Genomic DNA, 12,172 nt, shown 5'->3' on the forward strand with positions numbered 1-12,172 from the left:
AATTCGGACATAGGTTAGGGGTTTGTTATAGAAGTGGATGGGTAGGGTTCTGTGGCCTGCTTTGTGCAGGAGGTCAGACTAGATGATCATATTAGTCCCTTCTGACCTATGAGTCTATGAGTCTAATTCCCTCCTGTGCCTGAGGGGGAGAAAGGATTTGAACAGGGGTCTCCCACCTCTGAGTGCTTCAACCACTGATCTAATATTCTGATGAGAGATTTCCTCACCTTCTGCTGAAGCTGTTCTATTGTGGATAAATAATGAAAAAATAATGGGAAAGGGGAGACTGGACCTGAGGCTTCCTACATGGCTCCCATAACCACCAGGCCATAGAATCATTCCCTCTCTAGCCCAGACATAAAACTGGTAGTATCAGAACAGACGCGGTCTGCTTTCTCAATGACACTGCCACAAACTCCACCCTCCAATCATTCCAAAACATGACCAGAAACACCATTCCACTAACATAATTGTCCTTTACTCAAGTTGGATTGTATGACCGGGGCAAAGTAACAGCAACAGAAGAGTTTGTATACCAAGTAGTGAAGGTTTCAGGGACATCTGTTCTCAGCTGCAGTGGTGGAAGGCCTGCCAGCAGAGATGAGTCAGGTTCATGGCTGGTGAAGGCCAGCTGATTGGCGGGAGTTTTGGATGTCTCAGTATCCAAATTGTGGGACATATCTACAATAGCCTAAATGGCTACTAACTTCTACCAACAACATAACTTTTCCCATTCAAAAAACTAGGAAATTGAATGGCAAAAAATCCCTATGTTAATGCAGAGTTAAGATTGCTTGGTGGTATGTCACCTTTCAGAATACTGAATTGAGCAAAACTCAAAACTTCTAAAAACCAGGACATTTACAGTTAAGGTTACCCAAGCAACCTTAACTCTGTCCCCTTTCAGCAATGCCCCCATACATCCCAAAAACAAATATACCATTATTCTGTCAACCTTCCAGTTGCTGAAATGAATAAGCCCTTCACCTCCTTTTAAATCCATTTACTCTCACCCACTAACACTATTAAAGAACAAAAAGGGAGGGGAAAAGTTCCCCATGCTACCATACTTCAGGTTTTCAATTCCAACTTCAAAGATTTTTAAAATACATCTGCCTGCAATCTTCTTCATTCAGCAATCTAGCAACTGAAATGCATGTGTTGGTTCAAGTTATTTAATCAATTGAATGTGTACTGTGGTGGATATTTAATGTCTTAGTACAGAACTTACTAATTTCATACCAAGATACTAATATAGTGTTAAGCTATTTTTATTAAGTTAATATTTACTTTACATAATGCAGGAATTGTGCTGCATGCTACTATAATTTATAAGATATACAAGTGAAGCTAAATTAATCAAGACATCTTTAGTGTACACAGGGTTTTTTAAAAAGGACAGATACACAGATCTGAACATGTTCTACATCTTCTGTATCATCACCTGAAATTTACCTGCAAAGAAAAGCAGAATCAAGTTACAAAATATCAGTATTATCTATAAATCCTTCCAATGGCAGCAACTTCTCATACTTGCTTTGTTCAAAAGAGCTAGCGGAAGACAGTGCAGTTCTCTTCTTCCCCTTAAAAAAAAACCTAGCTATTCTATTACATTTTTTAAACCCAGTTAAAAGTGATTTTACAAGTTTGTCTATGTTCAAAGTTGCATCAGCTTAATTTTAAATCTGTTAAAAACAATTTAAACTAGTGTAAAGCCCTGTGGGAACACACTTAGATTAGGTTGTTGGCAGTGAAGCCTATTACGTCACCACCCTTTCTAGTGGTTTCATGTAAATATTGAAGAGGAGAAGAGACTGGATAGTTTGTCAGTAACTACATATAGCATGTTCATTTTGCAGGCTATAATCCAAGTTGTACTAAAATGGGTTCTCAAATGGGGGACTGCGACCCCTCAGGGGGTCATGAGGTTATTACATGGGGGGGGTCGCAAGCTGTTAGCCTCCACCCAAATCTCGCTTTGTATCCAGCATTTATAATGGTGTTATATGTAAAAATGTGTTTTTAATTTCTAAGGGGGGGTCACACTCAGAGGCTTGCTATGTGAAAGGGGTCATCAGTAAAAAAGTTTGAAAGCCACTAAAAAGTTAAATCTCATGGCACCTGGAATTCTACAAAAGTATTAATCATTTTCTAGAAGTAGAAGATACTCAAACAGCAATTCTCAACCTCATTTGGTTGGAATCTTCCCCTTCTTTCCCCTACTGCTACACCCTGGCATGATTGCTGCTTCTCATTTTCCCCCGTCTTTCTTTTCTATGTATTTTTTTGGTTTTGCTTTTCATTTTATAATTATGTTTTTCCTCTGTGCTAACCTTCTCTGCTCTTTCAATAGAACAACTTTCAATAATACTCAAAATAAGCCATTTCCTTACATCCACACTTAGTACAGCCTTAAATTCTAGTCCCACATTGAACACTTGAACAGCAATGAAGTAGATAAGGAAACCTATTCAGTGATCTTACAACAGTTATCTAATCTGAGATGTACTCACATGCAGGCATTGCTGAAACTTCAGCTGTCACAATACTCTTGATTCCCAGATTTGATAAGCCACCTCTGATTAGTCCACAGGTGAATGCCAGATACTAAACATAATTATATTTTATTTTATGTCAGCATCATCGAAAATGAAGTTTACAATAAAAGTATACTAGCATTGTATCACAATCTAACTACAAATGCATAAAAATAGCCTATGTGGTAGTTCTGGTTTTGTTTCAACATTTGAGGACATGCCAATGTTTTGCAAGACATTTGGCCAGAGAGTATATAAACTTAATACCAGAATACTCAGGGAGTGATTTTAAACTTGAGATACTTGCTGGTAAATCAGAGCTCAGCTTATCCTTAGAAAATGGGTAAATGTTATGAACTTAAAAGATATCTCCAAATATTTTTACAGAAAAATATAGAAAACAGTATCTCAAGCAGACTAGACAGAAGGAGGCAAATCTCCCAAGACTCTATCCAGTATTAAAGATCCATAGTCATGTCTTCTGTTAAAAGAGATCAAAAGCTATCATCTAAGAGATATTTATAGGATATTATAATTTAAATGAGCACTCCATTTCTGACATCCACTCTGACCAAAACCACTTCAGAGCAGCAGAGTCTCTGCTGAGGCACTGATGTAACTTATATAATCTATTATGTTAGCTGCAGTATTTAAATTAATAAAACTAAGAGCTATTTATGAAAATCTGCTGGAAGATATTTCTTATAAAAATGTAATATCATTGAAAGTTTGTTTTGAGCATCACTTTAGTATAATCTCACCATCTCTTGGGAATTAGGAGAAAAGGAATGGAAGAGAAAGACAGAAAGGTTCCGGATAATACATGCTTTCTACTGAAGGGAAATAAAAAAGTTTCGTGAGGCTAATTGTCACTCCCATTGCAGTATTCCCCATAGAGCAAGGTGTGTTGTTTGAGGTTCCATTCACAGGCAGAGCAGAAGAGACCCCATACAGCCCTTGCTCTGTCAGACAAGCCACTCCAAGTTGGCACTGCTAGGCTTCAAAATGACCATGATTGTTTCCTGACCCACCAGTCACATTCACTGTACCTAAATACAATAGAAAACGTTACTGATACCTAGTCTAACACTTATACAGAAAATGCTCCAAATGCATTTTTGTGCCTTTTCTATCCACACAACTCCAGTCATAAGAATTTTTACAATTGAATCAAGATAATACAGATCTAAAACTGCTAATTTTCCAGGCTACAGCTGAAGAATACCTTAGGTGCATATTCTAAATACTGTTTTCCTGTAGACATCTGAGTCAAGAGACGAAATTTGTTGTCCTGAAGAACATAGATACCCTATAGGAAAGAAATTTTTCCTTTAGTAGGATATTAGGCAACATATTGTAATCAACGTTTTTGGAGAGAATCAGTTCATCTTTTTGTAAGAGATACTTACAAATACAGTGAAATGTTTTCAGATTGAAACAGAAAACTGGATTACACTATATATAAAGAATAAAGAGTGGAAAGTTTAATCTGAATTGTTTCTTTAAATTTTATAAAATAAGGTTTAAACTTGTGAAGCTGGGATGTGCCTGATGACTTACATGTAATTGAGAGAAGTCTTTCCAGTGCTGAAGAATAATTTTAACAGCAGCTCTGATGTATTAAATTTTGTTGTTAATATTTTCATTTTAATACTTAAGAAATGGTAATTTTTTCTCCACTACTTTCCCCAAAAATAATTTAATTATGAAAAATCATTGGAGAGGATATAGAGATGAGTACTCCCTGATATGAACAGCATAAAAGCAGATTCTAATAATCCATCTCTGCACATATTAAAAAGTGCCCACATCACTTTATGTAACAGAAAGTATAAAAACAGGCTAGGCTCATCTAAACATGCAATGAAAATATCTCCAAACTTAATTTCTGGCTGTAAGAGGTAAGGATGATTCTTTCAATTTATAACCTAACATTACTTGAAACAAATGTAAAGGTTTATATAAAACTGACTTTGTTTAAGGTTCTGCTATTACAGATCTCAAATATTTTTGGAATACAATAACTATTAGAACAACAAACAAATTATTAAATTTGAGTATGCAGTTTCTAATCTGCAAGCATTCCTTGTTAAATTGTATTGGTGATAAAATACTCATTGGAAGTTTAATACTTTACAGAGTTTACCTTTTGCAGCCATTTCTCCCCCATACAAGTCTCTCATTCCTAATTTTATCATGAGAATTGTGCCATATCATGGATTTTTGGAAAGAAAAAACAGAGATTTAAGGCTCCAACAATGAAAGCAGCTGTTTATATGATTCTGCTATAGCTTTGAAAACTGGCTATCTCTACAGAGGAAGGGATATGAATACAGTGTCAAATCAGTGGGATGCCAATTTGCAGTGAAAGTTTGTCAATTGTTTCATACACAATGTGTTTAGCAGGGTGGAAGTATTTCAAATGGCAACATTCAAAAGCATACAATAATGACTTCAAAGTAAAATGGTTCAAGGAACTCATTCTGGAGAAATATTATGCAGGCAGTTTGAGATAATGTATGACAAAGTGAAATTGCTTTCTATTAAATGATTCATCAGGTATGTAAAAATGTGTTGTAAAACAACAAAACTCAATCACAATTGCCATCTCCATTTCTGGACTGTGTACTTGCATTGGGTCTGTTGTTGCAGCGGTACTACAAAAATGTTTCGGGGACTGCAGGCATTTAGGCTCAGATCCTCAAATGTATTTAAGCAGCTATTGATTTTAATGGAAGTTAGAAGCCTAAATTCCTTTGATGATCTAGGCATTAGTCTTTTAAAATGGCAAAAGACTATAACATCACTTAAAGCCTTTATTACAGCCAAGTCTGCATTACAACACCACTCCAATATTTATTACAGTCAAGTCTGCATTGAGAGTAGTATCTAAAACAATTTTTTTTAACTAAGGACAGCTACTTTTTTAAATAAGACCATATAAAGAAAAAGGTTATCCCTGATTGAAAACGTGCATGATTAATTTCAGACCAAGACTAACTAAAGCAATATTATAATTCCTTCAAAATAATAAAATGTTTATAACAAGCTCCACAAATTAACTCTTATGCTACAGTATTAATACCTGATGATTGGTCCTTAGATTATCAATTTGTTTTTTGAATACAGTAGTCCAAAAATCTTTGCAGATGAACTTCATAATATCTAACTCATCCTTGAATCTGGCAGTGTCTTTGGTAAACCTAAGAGCAGAGCAGAAATGTTTAAGTTGATTTTGTTCAAGTAAATGCAGGTGTACAGTGACTTTCTCAACTGACCATATGTCAAGTAAATGACAAAAAAACAAAGGGTATATGCAACACTGGTTGAGATTTAAGTATATAACACAGTCAGAACATTCAAATATAGACTCCCTTGACTCCTGTCACTCATGTTTGCATAGTATTGTGTGTTGCTTTTATGTTATCTTAATACCTACGCATGAAGTGGCAAAATTATGGTGGGACCAATATCTTTGAATTTATTAACTTTAATCCTAGGGCATGAATGGCTGACAGGGATGCAGGAAGGATTCAAAGCACTGCATCCCCGCTCCTCCGCCCACCTCCCAGCGCTTGTGTGACGGTATGAGTGTAATAGCTCATTGAAAGGTGACAGGGCCAGAAAGAGTTAATTAACTGACAGACTAACTTGACCCATGGCTGAACTTCAGAGACCTGTTATGAAAATATGTAAATGAATAGAGCTTTGAAATGCAAGTCTGCATTGTTAGAGGTAGAAGGGGAGATGTTTGCTCAGGTCTTGTGATGTAACCAAATAAGTCTTGTCTACTGCTATGGCTTTAATTCAAAGATCAAAAAAGGAATATTAGCATTTAGGAAGATACTTGAGTGAAATAGTATTATTGTCTATGTGTCTCAAGGTTGTGGTAACCTGTATCTGAACTGTTGAATGGATAAATTACCCTGTGTTAATTGCCAGGATGTTTAGGAGAAGAAAAGTTAAGCCTATTATTTTCTCAACCCAAAAGGCTGCTGGAAATGTATAAGAACCCTGGGACACGATCCTACTTCATCTCAGATCTGCTTTGGATTTCAAGAAGGGGAAGCCTTAAGCCATAAGGATTGAGATCCCCAGCCACTGACTGGAGTCACCCTGAATGTGGATATTGGACTATAACCTATGGACTATTTCTAAAAGGACTTTTGGCAACTACAAGCTCACCTCTGCTATGTATCTGAGCCTCAAGAATTGAATTCAAGTCTGTATGTATATTGATCTTTTAACCAACTCTCTCTCTGTCTCTACTTTTTTAATAAATTTTAGCTTAGTTAATAAGAATTGGTCATAAGCGTGTATTTTGGGTAAGATCTAAGTTATAATTGGACCCAGGTATGTGGCTGATCCTTTGGGATTGGAAGAATATTTTCTTTTATATGATAAGATTTTCAGTAATCATCATCATATCGACGTGTGTCTGGACGGAGGCCTGAGGCTGGACACTTTAAGGGAACTGCATTGTTTGAACTTCTGAGTAACCAGTGAGGTACTACAGAAACTGTTCTGTGCTGGCTTGGTAAATCTAAGTATTAGAATAACCACCAGCTTCTGGGATTTGTCTGCCCCCATTTTGTTTGCAGTTCACCCTAATTGAGTGACTTCAGCTGGCTCCCAGGGGCAGCACTGTCGCAGCTTGCCAATGCCAAACAGCTGTAGCAAGCTTCAGGAGGGAGGGAGGAGGAAGATTTGGGAAAGGAGTCGGAATAGGGGCAGGGACTTTGGGATAGGGGTTGGAATGGAGGCAAGAGGGGTAGAGCAGGGGTGGTGTCAGGGCAGGGCCGGGGGGAGGGGAGGGTCAAAGTACCCACCGGTGCAGTGGGTTCCTGGCAGCAAACACAATCCTGCCTGGACTACAGGGGAAAAGGGGTGGATCTCCTTGGTCTGTGGGGAGAGGAGGCTGTGGGAGAATTAGGAGGGAATCACTGAATCAAAACATTTATGCAGAATCCTGCTCTCCTTGGCACTAGGACCACACTGTCAAAAGAGAAGGTGCTAGAACAAGTGACAATTAAAGAACTATAAGTCACCTGTACTAGATTGCATTCGTCCAAGAATTATGGATGATTTTAAAATGAAGTGGATGGACCGCTAACAAAAGTATTCAATCACCCATTAAAGTCAGCTACTCTACCAAAGGTCTGAAGGTAAGCTGATATTGTATCTCTCTTAAAGCACTAGAAGTGATGCTATAAAGGACAGTCCTGTAAACTGTACTTCAATACCAAAAATTCAATGAGGGCTCCAGTCCACACGGTATTCTTGGGGAAAAAGTGGGGGGGGGGAGGGAATCAGCAAAGTGAGATGCAGTGGGTGAGAGCAAGGCTATAGGATGACATTTTTTTAAATCTCACTATTCTTACCTTTCGATTAATCCTTGTCCTACTCTAAACCCCATATTTTCCAGTTTAGTGATGCATCGTCCGTTTTCCTAGAAGATACAAAAGTTACATTTTCAAATTCTGTTAACGCCAGTCTTGTAGCAGGATGTATAGAGAAAATAAGAACACATCCATCCCTAATGGCCTCAAGCTATAGACTATGATATGCTATTTCAGCTCGTGCTCCTCCCTTGCAAACACATGCCAATAGTAAGATCTGGCCAGCCGGCTCTCCTGACAGGATTTTACAGAAGAATCAGATATTTTGAGTTCAGGAAATAAACGTATTCGCGTCTTTCTTTCTCTAGCTTCGGCCAGGACAGCGCCAGGCTGGGGTTTGCCCCACGGTGCTCCTGGCACCCAGAGACCCTGGCGGAGCGGAGTCTGCTCCGGGCACAGGCATCGTGCCAAGCAGGAGCGTAGGGACGTGCTGGATACGGAACCCCCGGGAGACCGCCCCCAGACCAACGTGTGCGTGTGCTCGGCAATAAGGGGTCTCCGCGGCTCCTCGGTGTCTCCCTCCCGGTAGTCCCCGTCTCACCCCCTCGCCGTGCTCCGCGGCCCGGTACAGCCCAGACACCATCTCGTTGTGCAGCAGCAGGAACAGCGTCTCATCCGCCATCTCCGGCCTGGTCATGCCGGGGGCTGGAGGACAGGGCCCGGCCTCGCGCTGCCTCCCTTCTCCGCCTCCCTCTCCGGCTCTTTCCTTCCCAGACCGGGCCCCGGCGGCTTCAGGAACCAGCGCGGCCTCACTGCCAAGGCAACGAGCAGCTTCCGGGCAGGGGCGGGGCTTCCCGCTGTCAGACTCCAAGAGCCCCGCCCCCCGGGGAAAAGCGTACGGGGGCGGGGGAACCGCGCTGCGCGCTTCGTAATGCGGGGCAAAGGATGGGGAGGTAGGGCCCGCGGTTGCAAAGTTAGACTGAGGAGGTGTGGGGCAAGGCCGGGGTGCAGTTCCGGGTGGGAAACTTGGGGACTATTTTAATGTCAGATATTTAAAATATTGACTCTGCCTACGATTCAGTAAAGTCTCTTTTCTCCGTACAGCCTAGGTATAATCGCTGCCCGTGGTCTCACTCATGTTTTAAACTGGCACAGACACTAGCTCTACCGGCTCTGACAGCTGTTACAGACATTCTGCCAATATCATCTGGTCAATGGCATTCTACCTTTTTTTAAACTAATGCCAGTAACAGTTCTCTTTGTGGCTGACATTCATTATAAAGGGGACAAATCACAGTCTACAGGAGCAAATCTTGGCAGCTCTAGGGTGTGGGGAGGGTTGGGGGGAGGATACAAGCTGGATGTGAGTTTATAATGGCACCCTCTACCTCTGCAGATACATCTGGGATTAAACTAAGGATGATAATAGACATAAAAGTAAGTTTCTACTGCCTTTCTTCACATTTATCCTAACACCTCACCCTCACCTTTTTAGAATTTAAGGCCAGAAGGGACCATCCAGCACCAGCACAATGAATCCATCTTTTATTCATGTTTCCTTGCATCTTGATTTCAGATGGCTAATTGGCCCATTTCATTTACCTAAACTTTGTGCACCACCACAAAGCCAAATCAACATTAAGTCCCTCATGAGTATGGAGGAAGAGAGAGATGTATTTTCATTTCATGCTAATTCTGTGAATTGCTCATCATGCTACAGAGCTGGATGCAGTACGAAAACCTAAATTGCAAGAAACCCTGATTAGCAAATAAGAGGAAAAATGTAACAACTATCCCAAAGGAATTTTACAGCCAGAACAGAGACACTTAGCTACCCACCTCATTGCATGCTACAAAACCCTGGGCAAAGAACAGGAAGCCCAAGTATAGTGCATTCTGCACAGCCTGCAGGACTAGAGGACTCCTAGAATATCAGGGTTGCAAGAGACCTCAGAAGGTCGTCTAGTCCAGTGGTTCTCAAACTTTTCTACTGGTGACCCCTTTCACATATCATACCTCTGAGTGTGACCCCCCCCTTATAAATTAAATAACTTCACAACCCGCTGAGGGGTCCCAAACCCCAGTTTGAGAACCCCAATCTAGTCCAATCCCCTGCTCAAAGCAGGCCTAGCTCCAGTTAAATCAGAGGCGCCACAGAACTTTGCCGTGGACAATGTGCCCTCTGCCAGTCATGCTGCAACCGGGGGCGAGGGGCCATAGCGCTGCAGGGTGGCGGTCGCACACCGGAGCAGGGCAGGCTGTGAAGTAGCAGCAGAGGAGATACCCGCGCTGCGCTAGGAAGGACGGGACAACAGCGCCAAGCAGGCGGCTCGTCTTCCACCGCCAGACTAGCAGCCAGGGCGGATCTCAGCTCTTCTGCAGCAAATTCTCCCCATGAGCGAGGCAGCGGGTGCTAGCGCAGGTGCTCCGGGGAGAGGCTGGCTGCAGGCAGAAGAAGCGAGTACCACGCGAGTTGACTGGCTAAACGCCAGACCTTGCGGAATAAATAAAATGCTTTGTTATTGGTTCATTTATAACAAAGTGGGAGCCGATTGGCTACTCCCCAGTCCTGTCAGTTCTGCCTCTTAGCCTCTGAGGCACCGCGGAGGGAAAGTTGTGATCAGTTCAGAGTGGGGTGGAGATGGACAGTATTACTCCGCTTCTGATTGGTTGACCGGAAGGAAGGAAACTGCGCTGGTTGGCTTTGAGTGGTGTCATTTTGTTTGTCCGTTTGGTGATTCGCCGATGTGGCAGGCAAAGAAGAATGTTGACGGACTGTGGGGGTGTCACTTGGACATGGGCTCTTTAATTGGCAGATGCGTCGGGCGATGCTTGGCTGAGTGAGGTGTCGTTCTTCGTCGAGGTTTGGTGATTGGCGGGCCCGGATGGTCGGTGGTGTCTATTGGTGGCACTCTGACTCTGAGCTCTGTGATTGGCGAGTTATAGGGCGGGACGAGTTGCCTGTAGGCGGGGCGTCTCTCTCCGTTACCCAGCGGTGCTTTGCGCTAGGCCCCTGACGAGGCCGCGCTGCTGGCGGGATGGCGGTGGCCGTGCGCGCGCTGCAGGAGCAGCTGGAAAAGGCCAAGGAGAGCCTCAAGCACGTGGATGAGAATATCCGCAAACTCACGGGCCGGGACCCCAACGATGTGAGGTGAGGCCGGGGCTGGATGGGTGCGCGCCTGCGGCTGCGGAGGGATGGCTGGGCCGGGCCAGGCCCTGGCGGTTAGGGCGAGCCTTGCGGGCGCCTTTTCTCTGGGACCGATGGGGCCGCGCATGTCCGACCCTGGCCGCAAACCCTGCCGCCTGTTCGCGGGTTTTGGGGCTCCCCAGGCCAGAGCCCGACGCACCTTCTCGCTTCGGGCACTTGGTCCCGACCCATGAATGCGGGAGACCCCCAGGAGCGCCCTGGCTGGCGCTGCGGCCTCCCTCTAGCGTGCGGGCGGGGGCTCCCCGCCGCTTTCCTTGTTGCTCCAGTGGGGTTCCTGGGCCGGGCGCTGGACCGACTTCCGCTACCCGGTAATTGTAGGGACACGGTGCGTGTGATTTGGCCGCACGGTCGGTAACGTTTCTAAGGGGGACACAAAAAGCCTCCGCGCCTGACGAACGACTGAGAGATTTAGCCGGGAGGCCCAGCCGGGTTGAGGTGGGGTCATAGGGTTTCCAAAAGTCCCTGATTTTTTCATTAATGTAGCTGAGCGCTGCTGCTTATTATTATTACTTATTTATTAATATTAATGATATTGGGAGGAAGGGTAGGGCGGGAAAGCAATCTCTTATTTTAAAAAAAATATATAATGTTGGCGACCCTAAGTAGCAATCGCTTCCCTGTGCACCTCCCCAAGGTTTGTGCTGCTGCTTCCTGGCAAAGTTTTTCCAAGCAAGGCTTTGTTTCTGGGCACTTGAGGCTTTGTCACAGTCCATGTCTGGTGTGTGAAGCCATGCAGGTGTCTAGAGAAAGCACGTATTTGTTTACCCTGCTCATTTTCTAAAACCTAGTACATTTTTTCCAGGCCCGCTCAAGGTAGATTATTGACCATCACAGGCCCTGGTGGAGGTAGAGGGCGTGGTAGCATATTGCTAAGGTAAGAAACTTCAGAATTAGATGATAAAATAAAGTTACTGTATGTTTATGCACATGTTGGCTTTAACTATGACTACTGTGATGTTATTGATATAATCTGGGACCATATAGAACATGGTTGCAACCAAGGTCCTGTAGTGGCACCAAATCTTATGTAAAGGGGGTCATATAAGGTGTCTAAGACCAGGTTATGGGTTGCTGGTTATGATTATGCT

At 43.0% G+C, this 12,172-nt stretch overlaps 2 protein-coding genes across 2 annotated transcripts in view; one reads left to right on the top strand and one right to left on the bottom strand.

Annotated features, from left to right (window-relative positions):
• Positions 1 to 1,255: 1,255 nt before the first annotated feature.
• Positions 1,256 to 8,734, bottom strand: TRAPPC6B (trafficking protein particle complex subunit 6B). Its single transcript, XM_032801907.2, has 6 exons — positions 8,478 to 8,734; positions 7,919 to 7,986; positions 5,623 to 5,740; positions 3,763 to 3,846; positions 2,514 to 2,607; positions 1,256 to 1,455 (listed from the first exon to the last, which is right to left on the bottom strand). Exons 1-6 carry the CDS (start codon positions 8,571 to 8,573, stop codon positions 1,424 to 1,426), a joined length of 492 nt encoding a protein of 163 aa, XP_032657798.1. The 5' UTR covers positions 8,574 to 8,734; the 3' UTR covers positions 1,256 to 1,423.
• Positions 8,735 to 10,856: 2,122 nt separating this feature from the next.
• PNN (pinin, desmosome associated protein) overlaps positions 10,857 to 12,172 on the top strand; it is a 19,770-nt gene continuing 18,454 nt past the window's right edge. The window contains exons 1-2 of the mRNA XM_032801911.2: positions 10,857 to 11,027; positions 11,887 to 11,958. Coding sequence (XP_032657802.1) covers positions 10,915 to 11,027; positions 11,887 to 11,958 — 185 coding nt within the window. The 5' untranslated portion in view covers positions 10,857 to 10,914. The remainder of the gene's footprint in view (positions 11,028 to 11,886; positions 11,959 to 12,172) is intronic.

The sequence above is a fragment of the Chelonoidis abingdonii genome, chromosome 4, assembly GCF_003597395.2.
Source record: "Chelonoidis abingdonii isolate Lonesome George chromosome 4, CheloAbing_2.0, whole genome shotgun sequence".
Classification (NCBI taxonomy): domain Eukaryota; kingdom Metazoa; phylum Chordata; order Testudines; family Testudinidae; genus Chelonoidis; species Chelonoidis abingdonii.